The following is a 14,920-nucleotide window of genomic DNA, read 5'->3' on the forward strand; positions in this document are numbered from 1 at the left end:
TCAATAGCATAGTCGACTGTTTTAAATACAACGGAAAACTTACAGAGAAATAAAAAAGAGTTACCCATTTAGGCACGGAAAAATAATTACCTTAAAAAAAATTAACTATGCAATTAAAATACGACATATGACAATGTTTTCAAATCTTGAGGTGCATCTGGACAGCAATGTAGAGTTTAATTTTGTCTAACAGGTATTAAAAAGTCAGATGACTTCTTGAAATTGTATAAAGTAGGGTTTTGGAGAATTGAAACTGATTTGAAAAGGAGGGTATTTCTGTTAAAAGTAATACAAAGTAGGCAGCTGACTCTTGCCATTTGTCAAGACACATAGAGGAGTTCTCCCCCAAGTCTCCCAAAATGTCAAGCTAACAGATGACCTTTCCTGCTGGGCCATTTTCCACATGGTTTCTATAGAAGAGTGAGTGCAGGTCTGGCACCCAGCGAGGCTCACAGCTAAGCTAAGAGACTTCCTCCCCTACAACCTCCTCACAGGGCACATGGCTGGTTAGGTCTTAGCAAAAGTACAAACGACTGAAGGTCAGGGATTTCCAGGGCCACTTCTGAAGAGCTGGAACTAGAGGTCTGTAACATAGTTTACAATTGCAGACAGTAAGATCCCATCTATACTCTATTTTAAAATGGGGAGTACTTGGGCTGGTGGCTTTAGCACCTATCTACAGCAACACCAAAACCTCCACACCATGAGGGTGGCCACTGGAAAGGTGACTTCGATAAAGCTAGACAGTGGGGCACGTGACCGGAGCCTGCCTTGGGCTTCCCTGGGACTGAGCAGAGCGTGACAAAAGTTCAGGGTTCAGGAATCAGGGTGGCGGATTCTGACCCACTCCCTTCCACTTAGCATCCACTCAGGCAGGCTACTTCAGCTCTCCATGCTTCCATTTTAAAACTAGTAACATGTGAATATTTACAGACCTGCCTGACAGAGATAAAATGAAGATTAGACGAGATCATGGATTTTTACACATACTTATCGGCTCAGAGCCTGACACTCTACGAAGTATTTAGTGAGTTATTAACACGCTGACATTAAGCACTTACCTCTTTTTGACTACATGTTTTAGGCCAAAATTTCATTAACCCCCTAATAACCTAAAATGAAAAGGAGAAAAACAATGGTACTTAATTGTCTACATAGACTCTATGAAAAATAGTCATTTTGAAATCTTTTGAAATTATGGAAAAAATACTTACTGGTTCTGTGAGTGAAGGATCTTTCTCCAGAAACTGTACTATGCAATATGCCAGCTGGAGAAACAGAAAAATGAAAGACAAAATTGGAAATGCTATATATTCAAAAGGGCTCAAAGATACATCAAAACTTCCTACAAAGTTTCTAGACTCTGGCTTTAGTAATTTCATGTTCAATTCATTCTAAAAATATAATATATATAAAATGAAATAAAAAGCTACTTTTTCAAGCCAAAGATTGACACTAATAACGCCCCAGGGGAATTTTGTTTAAAAAAAAAAAAGGATACTGAGACATGAAGTATCCAGCTAATGAAAAGCAGAAATATCACATTCAGTATATTCTGAAAGTATCTCATCTACATACAGTCTAAGCTACATCGCATGGGCTTCCTTTCTCTCTGTGCCAACATCAACAGCACGGGGTTTTACTGTGGCTCCAGAAGAGTCCTACACGAAAGGCAGGCACTTACTAAACCTCTTGCTGACCGCCTAAAGTGGCCCATGCAGGCTGAAGCGGTTTCATGAAGAGATAAAAGGTTGTACCTGCCACAGTTAGAACTGGGAGAAATGTGAAGTTTTACATCTGATGGTAGCCCAGCTAGGTAAGAATTCTTTTACACGATCATGAAATGTGATTTCAAAAACCAGAGGCAAGATGTGTAAAAGGGCTCGTAAAGATTTTTGGACAAGAAATCCACCCTTGCGAAACAACATTTTGATGGTGTTCTAAATTAGAAACATATGGACTAATTTTTCCTCGAAACACAGAATTTCACATTTAAAGAGGAACACTGCTCAGAAAAATGTGTGACATTTTTATGCAAACTCAAAACATTCCCATTGGTTTGGAATACTAAAATTAAAATGCCACTACATCATTTATCTGTCCCCTAGGGACACACGTACCACGCAAGGCAGTGTTAGCATGGAAACCAGACTTGGGACAAGACAGAGGATGCTTTTTAAAGTCATAGAGGCTAAAAATAAAAAGATGTGAAAGTACTGATTGATTTGTTTACTTGGGAGTGTGTTTATTTGCCTGGAGAAAGTGAGAAGGAAATAGTGAATTAACCAAGAGAGGGGGCAGAGAGCAAGTGACAGGCTGATGCAAATGAGGATGAGATCAAATATTCCAGAACACTCAAAAACGATTACAAGTCCAGAGATCTAAATCTGGAAAACACACATATTTTATTCTATGTTCAGTATATAATTTTGTGCACTAGTCATTAAAGTTCTCTGTAAAATGAGATGGCGGAATAGATGTTCCTCCCTCTTGAAAAATACTCCCATGATTCCCTTATGCATAGAAAACATTAACACACATTTTAATTTTCCTCGGGAAGTATTTTATACTTGAACGAGTTTTTTGTTTGTTTGTTTGTTTGTTTGTTTGTTTACGTAAGGAAATATCAATATCAAAGAAACACTGAGTTTATAAACTTTTAATTTTGCTTCCAAAAGAACTTGCATAAAATTCTACCTGGGCATGGAAGAGTGATAGGCTCCTGACAGTGTGTAAAGGGATCAACACTTTCACCAGAAACTGTTTGTGTTCTGCCTTAAGAGGTAAAGCAAAGCCATTGATAATACTAGGAAAAAGAAAAAAGAAACATGAATTAGCAGCGTGATCACAACCAGCAAAACCGAGACCACCTGTTCATGGAAGGACCAGGTTAAATCGGAATCAGTTTCTGTTGGGTCCAGAACAACCTAAACCCCACCCCAGTGGCATCCAAGACTTCCCAGTTACTTCAAAGAGCACATTTAAGCAGGAAGGAAATTAAAGAAAATTTGCTGATGATCTCCTAGCATGGGCTCTCATGCTCTTAAACCGAGTAAATGATTCTGAGCAACAGAAAGCTCTTCGATCAAAGACTCTTTATTTTTCCTTCCCCCTAAAATTGCTCACTTATGACCCTTTCCGTTTGTAGACATCATTCCTGGAATTTCTTCTCAGACCAAGAATACCACAGGTATAGAGCCCAGCCTGGGGAAATCACAGAAAAAACCATGGGACTCCACCTTCTTTTTCTCCTCCTATTAGGGGGAGAGACTAAGTAATCACATTAACCTCCCTTGTGTGTAGAAACCTACACAACAGCTGTCTCTTTCCAATTCATTCCACTTGTCCAGGCAGCAGCTGTTCAAGAACTACACCTGGGTACATGGCTCCTGTGAAAAAGGCAATCCTTCCAATTTATCTGAACTTGCGGTCAAAAGATATGGCAAAGGACAGGTAGCCTAGAAACTAACTAGAATAAGGTGTTTTGGAGTAACTGGCCTGGCTGCAATCAGATGTACTGTCTCTGTAGCAATGAACAAACTGTCAGCTCTTTCAGTCATTCTGGTAGAATTAGGAATGCCTAATTGTGGAACAAGGGGGAACAAGAAATCACGTCTTGTAGGGTCAGCTGGGAAATAGGCTAAGGCACAAATTAGAGTACCCGATGTACATACAGCAAGAGATCTAGGTCAGAGTTGCCCTGTGCCACTTGAATCTAATTTGCAAAATGTTATTCACCTGAGATTAGCAATTAGCTAAAAATGTGCTTACCTTCCTAATATTTCCAGCAGTTCGGCTACACCATTGAAGTGTTCTGTTTCATAAACAAACCTTTTTTAAAAAGGAAAGAAAGAATAAAGTCAGTACATGATGTTCAAATATTTGATGTTTACTTAACACTTCTATGAAACCACCAATTTTACTCGTCCTCCCCCCCACCCTTCACTTACCTTAGAAAAATATTGTTAATCTGTTTTCGGATAAATGCTCTAAGACCAAGAAATTTGCCATAAATTCTGTGTAAGACTGTTTTTAAGTAGTCCCGTTCCCGAGGGTCTTCGCTGTCAAACAGCTCCAAAAGCTGTTGTAAATGAAAGACAGAGTAGAAGTCAGAAGTGGTTTCAGGAAAGGATTTAGGAGTTCTGCCACTCATGATTTAAAATCCCTCCCTCCTTTCCTTCCTCAAAAGTTTATTATGGGCCAGGCACAGTGCTAGTCTTTGAAAATACAAAGATAAATCAGTCAGACAAGGGGCTTACATTCTAATGAAGAGATAAACACAATAATAATCATCGTAACAACAGTAAGAGGTAACACACATACTGCACTTAGCATGATTATCATGCAACTTTCTAAGCAATCTACTTATGTTAATCCTTCCTATAAAGTAGTGTTATCCCCATTTTACAGATGAGGAAATTGGGGCTCAGAGGTCATTGGGCAACTTGCCCCCGGTCCCACACTAATAAATGGCAAAGCTGGGGTTTGAAACCAAACAACTGACGCCCTAGAGTCTGTGATTTCAGCTGCCGCACTCCTATAACAAACTACCTACTGAGCTCATGTTCCAAATATACAGTTAGGATAAGCCTTCAGCTCTACCCGAGCATGCAGGTAAATGAATCAACCTAAACCAAAGCCAACATCTAAAAGTCCCCAGTGATCCTGGCAGTGTTCTTTTTGTAGAGCTTCGTTCTTGTTACACAGGTGTACTCACTTTGTAAACACTCACTGAGGTGAACATTTATGATTTCTGTATGTTTATTATACATGGATGACATTCTTTGAACTTCCACTCACTTGTATTGACTTCCACTCAGTTAATAACTGAATCCTGATAAGATATCAACATATGTCAACAACAAAACCTGTACATGAACGTTCACAGCGGCATGATTCACAATAGCACAAAGTGGAAACAACCCTAATGGCCATCAACTAATGCACGGATGAGCAAAATGTGCTACAATGGACTATTATTCAGCCCACAAAAAGGAATGAAGTACTGATACCACACGGAGGAGCCTCTGAAACATCATGCTAAGTGAAAGAAGCCAAACACACAGGCCACATACTGTAGGAGCAGGCAAATCCACAGAGACAGAAAGCAGAATGAAGAATGTCCGCTAAGGAGTATGGCGTTTCTTTGCGGGACGCTAAAACACGTTCTGTGATTATATAGCAGTCATGGATACACAACTTGGTGAATATACTAAACAACACTAAGTTGGAAACTTTTTTAAAAGGGTGGATTTTACGGTATGTGAATTATATTTCAATAAAGCTTTTCTTTTTCTTTGTTTTTTTTTTTTTTAAATGACAGTGGGCAGGTTCCTCCAGCTGAAGAACAAACTTGAAGACTGGTTTGAATTTTACAGAGTTCCTCATACATTCATTATCATCACAATAAAACAAGACTCACAGTTTATACTAAAGTTGACTTTACAGCAAAACATCTCAAGAGCATACTGACAGTATACAAATGAACACAGACTACACTAATTACCAAAAAAGCTATCAAGACACACGTAAGCATGATTTCAGGTGATTAAGACATGAGGCTGACAGCAGAAGAATAACTCAGTGGGCAGTAATCAAATAAATTATCTGCTTTTGCTTGGTGCTTTTCGTTGAACAAAGACACAATTACAGACAAAGAATGGCCCTTCAAATAACGGCAGGAAGTACAAACTGAAGGAGAATCTTCAAAATTGGGCAGGGACAGAAATGCAATTTTTGGCTACACAATGTCATCCATCGATCTATCCGTCCACCTGTCTGTCCATTCAAAAATCAAGTACCTCAAATAAATATGTCTGCCTATTCAGAGCCAGCCACTGGGCAAGGTGTCAGAGATACAACGGTGAGCAAGACAGACACAATCAGCTTTCACAAAGCCAAGTCTAAATGAGCGATACCGGTGAACAGGCAGCATAAGTGGTTTAGGATGCTATATGAACACACAGCAGACAAATCCACTCTACTGGGGAGAAGTGGAGTGGTAGGGAAGGTTTCTGGAGGAAGTGACATCCAGACAGATCCATGAAGAAATGAGAAGGCTGAAGTGGAGGGAGAGCGTTCATGGCAGGCTCAACAGCACATACCTTCACCAGCAGCCCATCAGAATAGAAGCTGTTAAGACAACTGCCGTCTCTCTGCCCCGTCAGCCATGCAGTCCATCAACCAATCAATCAATGTCCGCACATGCCAAGAACTGTCCTTGTTACTGTGCACACACACACTAGTGAAAAACTTGGGAGCCCACAGGGAAAGCAATGAGCAAGTCGACTAAACACTTCCACAGGGAACACTCTAAGAAGGAAAGGTATGTGGCCCCATAAGCGAAAAGGTCCCAGGGGCCCAGTATCTCTTATCTACCACACACACAAAATGACATAAGATCTCTAACCTACTCATCCTACTCCTTGTTAATGGAAATAATTAACCTTTTAAGTTCTACTTTTTAATCTGGTTTCTATTTTTAGGTGTTATAAAAGGGTTTAGTGGGTAATTTGCAACCAACATAAGAGAAGGTTTGAGAGGTGTACTGTTAGCAAAACTTGAATCAACTATGCTTATGTACTATTAATCTTTAGAGTTTAATGAAAATATAATTAAGCAAAAATTATTTAACTTGTGTTTTCATTAGGCACTCAAAAAAACATGCATCACCAGGCATCTAACGTAAGTCATTTACAAAGCCACAAATAGTATCATCATATATGATGTCCTATGAGAAAGAAAGATAAATTACATTATATAAATTACTTTTTTGCAGAACTATAGAACACATTTTTGGTGAGTTCATGATATAAAAGACAAAAGAAAAAGTATAACAACACACAGGTCGAGAAAAGGAGGAGAGGGATGAGCTCTGCTTTCCAAAACAAAATGACACACTTGTGCTTAGTCATATAGACACGGCCCACAAAAAAGCAATGAGAAATCTCATCCAGCATCTGCAAATGCCTAGTGAACTGCACTCCCTACAATATACCAGGCAACTTGTTGTCAGAGAAAAGCTGGAGAGTTTCCAAGGTGACTACAGAGCAAAGATAGACCTGTCAACATGCTGACTCCTAGTTTACAAAGCCAGCTTTCCTGAAGCTCACAAACAGGGATGAACTGGGGAGTGATTTAGCCAAAGAACCCTCCTTTGAACCTAATCATAAATCTCCAGGGACATGAAAAGGGCAAAATGCAAAAGGCAGTTAGGGTCTCCCAATCAGACATGGGAGACTGAAACTCTCTCCTGAGTCCCCCCTGAGATTAGAATAAAAGAATAAAAACGGAAGAAACGCACGGGGCAAAGAGGAATGGAGAGCAGATGAGACAAATTTACACATTTTTCAAAGATGGAAAGTGGATGGCAAGGGGTAACTATCTTAGGTTTCCTCTTTCTCCACTCTGCTAAGTGTTTTTCCATCCTGCCAGCAAGGAAGGGAGCCAACAAGAAGCAAGCCAGTTCACACTAGAGAACCCTTAAAAGGCTTAAGAACTGAAGACACCAGATATATTTGATGGCAAGGGTGTGGAGAGCTAAAAACAGGAGGGCTGGTTGAAAGTTTGTCGAAAGAGTAACAAGACCTCCCAGATCGTGTCCCAAGCAGCGGACTAAAGATTTACAATCAAAATCTGGAGAGAATAAGCACCCAAGTCTCTCATCTTCAAGACACTGTACACAGCTAAGTGAAAAAAATTTTTTAAAAGGGGGGGGGGGAATTAAATAACAGTCAGCATGCTGAAGAATGAGACTTCTGCCGGTCCCTTTGCCTAAGCCCTCAAAATCCTGGATGAGGTAGGAGATAGGAAGGTCCCTTTTGAGGGACCTCAGCCTCAGCCTCTTGACAGCCTCAAGAGGAAACACCTGTTGATACAGATATTTGAGGGTTTGTCATTGAAAGAGCAAGGTCTCTGCCCAATGTGCTAAGTGTCTCCCATTTGTGTGCATGCATGCACACACGCGTGCTCACACACACACGCGCGCTCTAAGAAGGCTCTTCGATGGTTCTAAGAAGCCTCTCTGATGACTAACATGTAACTATGAAGCCAAGGATCACCAGCATTCTAACACAAAAGAGACCAAAACAAACAATCATAAAGACATCAGAGGAAAAAGCCACAATGCAAGCAAAGAAACAAACCAAAAAAACAAAAACAAAAAAACCCTGCAAAAAAGAACTTATCCCCAGAAATAAACAAACCTATTGGATCCCTGAAACAAAACAGAGCAACTACAGATGGATATTCAGAAAATAAAAAGAACTTCTGGAAATTCAAGATGTAACAGAAATAAAACTTTCAGAAGAACTGGAACATTACAATGAGCAAATCTATCCTGAAAGTATAGAAGAATATAGTATATAGAAGAAAGAAGGTAACTAGAGGATCCATCTGGAAGGTCCAACACATTCCAAACAGGCACAGAGAAGAGACACACAGACACAAAAACAAAGCACATGAAATTATCTAAGAAAGAATTCAATGCAATTTTCCAGAAAAAGGGGACATGAGTTTCAATAGAGCTAAGGGCCAGTATGTTCTCTGCACAATTAATAAACAAAGACCTACAGCAAAGCACATCAGTTTGAATTATGTGGACACTGGGGACAAAGAAAAGATCTCAAAAGCGGAGAGAGAAAATAGGTCACTATAAAGGATAAGGAGTCCCAGTTGGCGCAGGCCTTCTCAATACCAATACTGGAAGTAGAAGACAATCTAGAACTCCCTAAAACATCTGAGAGAATATGAGTTCTAACCCATAAAGCTATCCCTAGCCAAAATGTCAATTAAGTGTGTGGGTAGAATAAAGACATGTTCAGAGAAGCAGGTCTTGAAAACTTACAACCCATTCATACCTTCTTAGGAAGCATCTAGAAGATGTATTCTGCCAAAATCAAAGAGAGGGAGATAAGCAAGCAAAGAGTGCAGAAGCAGAGTGCAGAAGAGTGGCAAAGGGAAACCCCAGGATAACTACGGCGGACACAGCCTAGAGGAAGCCACCAGTGCCAACCAGAGCAAGATGCCCAGAGCTCCAGCTCTGGGAAGGAGACCTTCAGAGAAAACAATGGAACTACAGACTAGCCAATGTGTGGGCCAGACTGAGAAAAGCTGTACATTGCACTCAGAGAAGAACGGAGGGATGAACTAGTAACCAATACCCAGAAAAGCAAGCATGTGAAAAATATGGCAACTATTAATTCCAGGGGGTTAAAAAAAGTTAAAATAAAATAAAGCTCTACAGGAGAAGAAACGCAATTATAGCATAACATGTGCCTTGGCTGAGAACAACACGTACACTAATGCAAACACTACAATTTCATTAAATTTTGTGACACAACTACATTGTTGAGATATAAAGGAAGAGATAGAGAGGGAGACATATAAAGATATACAGTACGAAAAATTTAAAAATCAAGGAACAGCACCATTAAGAATGCAATTTAGAGAAATGGAAATCATACAAGGAAACACATGTAAGGAAACTGCTAGAAGACTTGAACGTGGTTACCTCTAGGGATTGAGACTCTGGGTTGGGGAAGGATGAGTTAGAAGAGTGTTATTTTTCTTTATAAATCATATAAATACATTTGAATTACTTAATAGGCATTACTTTGTTAATTAAAACTATTTTTCAAAATTAAGGGCAAAAGGTTTGAAACAAAACGTCCAACTGCCCTCTACTAGGATAAAGAAGCAACTACCCTGCCCTCCATTCCATGTAAAGAAATATTAAATGTAAAGAATATCAGAAATGCTCAAGTGAACAATCAATGAAATTGGTATTCTAAATGTTTTCATCCAAATTACAATCAGGTCTCCAAATTTCTGGCTTTGCTTTTAACTTTAGCTATTCTACAACCTGAAAAATGATATCTCCTGAACACCTTTACCGTGACCAGGTAATGCACGCGGAGAAAACAGCCCAGAACCAAGCAACGAGAGCCAACAGCAGCCTGACTCCAATGAATGAGAACAACTCAAGAGGACCAACGTATGAAATGAGCTCATCTGGGGTCACCACTGAAAGCACGGTGGGGACAAGGGGTGGAAAGGCTGCACGCTGTAAGCGTCTAGCAATTCTGACTTCAAGACTCTGATGGAAACTCAGTATAAAGATTTCAAAGGTGGAAGCCACACAAACACGAACAGCTCTGCCAAGTCATATGCTTTTATTTTCTTCCTCATTTCTATTCTTCCCACATACTAGAGAAGTCCATTGTTTTCTCCCTCAACAAAACCTTGCAATTTAAAATCTTAAGACAATCAATTTGGTCAGCATTTCAAGAAAGAGCTGTTACTCTACATAATGATGCAGGCAGGGACTAGCCACATAATTTGTGGAGCCCAATGCAAAATGAGAATGTGGGGCTCCTTGTTCAAAAACTAGTAGGAATTTCTGGGGCACCTGGGTGGCTCAGTGGGCTAAGCAACCGACTTCGGTTCGGGTCATGATCTCGCGTCTCGTGAGTTCGAGCCCAGTGTCGGGGCACTGTGCTGACAGTTCAGAGCCAGGAGCCTTCTTCAGATTCTCTCTGCCCCTCCCTGCTCACGCTGTCTCTCGCTGTCTCTCTGTCTCGGTCTCTCTCTCTCTCTCAAAAATAGAAATTAAACATTAAAAAAAATTAAAAACCATTAAGAATTTCAAGACCACAGGGGCGCCTGGGTGGCGCAGTCGGTTAAGCGTCCGACTTCAGCCAGGTCACGATCTCGCGGTCCGTGAGTTCGAGCCCCGCGTCGGGCTCTGGGCTGATGGCTCAGAGCCTGGAGCCTGTTTCCGATTCTGTGTCTCCCTCTCTCTCTGCCCCTCCCCCGTTCATGCTCTGTCTCTCTCTGTCCCAAAAATAAATTAAAAACGTTGAAAAAAAAAATTTTTTTTAAAGAATTTCAAGACCACAATGGCAAAGCATTAAACCAAGAGCAGGGCCCTTCTCAGCCTGGGGCCTGTGTCATCGCCCAAGCTGCGCAACCAGAAAGCTGGCTCTGAATGCAGGAGTCCGGGCAGGAAAGCCCTTTCCCAAGGTTCTTAAGTTACAGGTTGCACTGGAGGGGATGAGGTGAAGAGGTAGTTTACCGTTCATTGGTAATGGCTACCTGATAAAATTCCTGATAGAAATAAATTCTCTAAAGCTTTATATGCTACAGCCTCTGAGAGAGAATGTAAACATTTTGGCATATTCAAGGAACTTGTTTGGAAAATAGCTCTTTGTATCAGAGCTGACGTTCAAGGCCTCATGAAATTTATTTCAGTTTAAAACTTAAAAGTTTTTAACAGGTTGCTGTGTGTCATGTCCAATTTGTCTTGAGTTTTTAAAACACAATAACAAAACGTCACTTTTAAGGACAGGGTAAATGATTTGCATAATTTGCATGGTAATTATCGCACCTTTCAGCTTAAATATAACTGCAAATGTGAAATACAAATTACTAAGTCGCAATCTCCAGCAGTACATATGTTTACGGGGACACTTGAACAGTATGTCTCTTAGCAACCACTGACTGCTTTTCAGATTTGCAGAGTGGTTGAAAGCAGTCTTTAGAAATATGCTACTAAACTCTTGCCATGATAATACACCCAACGAAATAATTCAAGGTTTGGCAACTCATTTTTTGATCGGGTGGGGGAAGGAGAGATCATAAAGAAACCACTTTCCCAACTGTCCTAACACAGATGAAAATTATCTTTATTGGGAATAGACAAGTGTGTTCCATGAGCCAAAGTCAGCCTGCACACCTGTAGCTATACAAGGCAGTTGCTAAGTCTAAAATCAACATGACCATAGACACAAGTGTACTATGCAATCAAGTGACTCTCTAGATAAATCTGACAGCTTTCTTTTATAAAGACTTAGATTAAGTATATAAGAAACGCTAAAGGTTACGTAAATCTAGATTTAATAAAAATTACAGTGAAATTTAAGCAAGCCACTCAGTCGTACCATTCTTAAATAAAAAACAGCAAACCCTTCAAAGGTACAAGTTACAGACAGTTCTGTCTGGCCCGTACAAAAATCTGGATTTCCGGGTTCTCTTGACCTCTTGAGGTCACTGCTGTCTCCATCGCTCCTTCCTGTCACACTCAGACTACTTCATTCCATACCACTTGTCTGGCCTCAATAAATATTCGGATGTCCTGTCTTTGCTTCTCACCTATTTTTTTTTTAAGTTTATATATTTGTTTTGAGAGAGAGAGAGAGAGAGCATGAGGAGGAGAAGGGAAGAGAGAGAGAGAGACAGAGAGAGAGAGAGAGAGAGAGAGAGAGAGAGAGAGAGAGAGAGAGAGAGAATCTCAAGCAAGCTCCACGCTATCAGCACAGAACCCAATGTGGGGCTTGATCTCATACACCGTGAGATCACGACCTGAGCCGAAATCAAGAGTCAGATGCCTAACCGACTGAGCCACCCAGGCACCTCTGCTTCTTCTCACCTATTAAAAGTCTATGCTCCTGGCACTAATACACATTCACTTCTAACACTGGAAGAAATCAGTTGGTGAAATGAATCCAAGGACAGGAGAGACCACATTTAACACCTGAAAAAAATCTCAATAGCCAGAGTCCAAAGGGTTGGTTTTTTTTGGTTTTTTTTGGTTTTTTTTTGGCTTTTATAAAGGTAAAAGTCGAATTTCAAAAAAAAAATCATAACATGGGGGTTAAGATGTTGACAGACAAATACGATGTGACTTCACAGACTGAGGCTATTCTAGAAAATATGATGAAAGAAGATTCTTAGTGTTGTCAGGAACTGTTCTAAGTGCCTATGCATGTATTCACTTAATCTCCACAACAACCTCTCAACAAAACTACGATTATGCTGTGGATATTTTGCATCTACTTTCCAGATGAGGAAACGGAGGCAACACAGTTATATAACTTGCCCAAGGTCATGCACTAAAAAAGGCAGAGCCTGAGTTCAAACCAGTCTATCCACTTCACCTCAAATCTATACTGCTTCCTGATGAGGAGGAAAAATGAGTAGTGTTGAGAAAGGTTCTTGGGGCAACACTGGAAGTTTTCCACTGAGCGTCAGATTTTAAAAGGACACATACAAGTGATGAAAACAAATGTTAAGTATAAATGAATGGTGTACTCTTACAAAAACAGTCTTACGAAGGCTAATGCACAGAGTCAGCTGAGGTTGATGAAAAATGCAACGCAACAAAGTGAGACTTAGTAAATAACTTATTTATAATTTTATTAAATAAAATTTAAAAATTACTAACGTAATTATATAATCACCGCTAATAACATACATGTTCATTTTTTAAATGTAAAAAATAGAGAAATACAAAAAATCAGAAAGTAACGTTCTTCACACTTAATCACATTCTACCAATTAATAAGTTTGCCTTCCAAAACTTTTAGTGCATATACAAATATTCTTTTTCCCTAAAATACGAGACTCAAATTCAAAAACATCATACTGTTCCATAATATGCATGTTTCACTTCAAAACAGATCGTGTGTAGCTCTATCTCATTCTTTCTACAAAATGATGAATATCCCATTATATGAATGTCCACAGTCTATTCAACCAACACCCTACTGAGGAACATTTAAACTGTTTCCAATTTATATTAACAATGATGCATTCCCCATGCTTGTACATATATCTTTGTGTACACACCTGACTATTTCTCATGGAATTGCTCAGTGGATAAAATTTAAGCCAACAGAATCCTCCCAGCTTTCCTCTCCGGAGGATTTTACCAATTCACTGGTAAATTATTTATGGTTTATGTTTTCCACTCAAGCCTCTGCTAAGTTCCAGTCTCTTGTACCCATGCCACACTGTTTTAATTCATGTGCCTTTATAGTTTTAATATAGTACATTCATGGTTATGAATAAATATCTAATAGGCAAAGGATCTTTAGTTTTCTATTTCAAAAATTTATTTCATGAACTTTGAAATTTTCAAATAAACTACTAAAAAAAATTTTTTTTTATTCTTTATTTATTTCTGAGAGACAGCAAGACAGTGCGAGTGGGGGAGGAACAGAGAGAGAGGGAGACACAGAATCCGAAGTGGGATCCAGGCTCTGGGCTGTCAGCGCAGAGCCCGATGCGGGGCCTGAACTCACGAACCGCAAGATCATGACCTGAGCCAAAGTCAGACACTTAACTGACTGAGCCACCCAGGCACCCCTGAAATTGTAATTAGAATTGCACTAAATGTATAAATTAACTTGGAGATTCTATGGATATCCTTATGATGGCAAGTTTCCCATCTAGGAATATGTCATTTGTTCAAGGCTTCTTTGCAAAAATTTCTTATAAGTTTTACATAAACTTAAAAAAAAATGTTTATTTATTTTGAACAAGAGTGAGCATGCACACACACTTGTGAACAAGTGGGGGAGGGGGAGGGGGGGAGAGAGAGACAGAGAGAGCGAGAGGGAGGGAGGGAGGGAGGGAGGGAGGGAGAGAGAGAGAATCCCAAACAGGCTCCTTGCAATCAGTGCAGAGCCCAACACGGAGCTTGATCTTGCGAACTGTGAGATCACGATCTGAACTGAAATTAAGAGTTGGATACTTAACCAACTGAGCCCCCCAGGCACTGCTCACATAAACTTTTAAATTTCATTTCGAAAGGTGGAGATTTTGTTTGTTTGTTTGTTTGTTTGTTTATTTAAAGTAGGCTTCACACCCAGAACAGAGCCCAATGCACGGCTTGATCTCGTGAACTGTGAGATCGAAACCATAGTTGAGATCAAGAGTCAGATGCTTAACTGACCAAGCCACCCAGGTGCCCCAAAAGGTGGAGGTTTTAAAATTAATATTGGAATAAAAAAAACAAGACTACTAATGTGGGTAAACAATATAATATGAGGGGGGTATAAAAAGAGGAATTAGTATTTAATGAGCAAGATAGACTACTAATGTGGGTAAACAATATATGAGGCAGTATAAAAAGAGGAAT

At 39.8% G+C, this 14,920-nt stretch overlaps 1 protein-coding gene across 3 annotated transcripts in view; it reads right to left on the bottom strand.

Moving 5' to 3' along the window:
* The window catches only part of PPP2R5E (protein phosphatase 2 regulatory subunit B'epsilon), a 151,129-nt gene that overhangs the window by 17,653 nt on the left and 118,556 nt on the right, over window positions 1-14,920 (bottom strand). For all 3 annotated transcript variants that reach the window (XM_058739270.1, XM_058739269.1, XM_058739268.1), the window contains exons 6-10: window positions 3,951-4,081; window positions 3,772-3,831; window positions 2,698-2,806; window positions 1,215-1,268; window positions 1,062-1,112 (exon numbers count right to left, since the gene is read on the bottom strand). In XM_058739270.1, coding sequence (XP_058595253.1) covers window positions 1,062-1,112; window positions 1,215-1,268; window positions 2,698-2,806; window positions 3,772-3,831; window positions 3,951-4,081 — 405 coding nt within the window. The remainder of the gene's footprint in view (window positions 1-1,061; window positions 1,113-1,214; window positions 1,269-2,697; window positions 2,807-3,771; window positions 3,832-3,950; window positions 4,082-14,920) is intronic.

This window comes from Neofelis nebulosa, chromosome 7 (genome assembly GCF_028018385.1).
Source record: "Neofelis nebulosa isolate mNeoNeb1 chromosome 7, mNeoNeb1.pri, whole genome shotgun sequence".
NCBI lineage: Eukaryota > Metazoa > Chordata > Mammalia > Carnivora > Felidae > Neofelis > Neofelis nebulosa.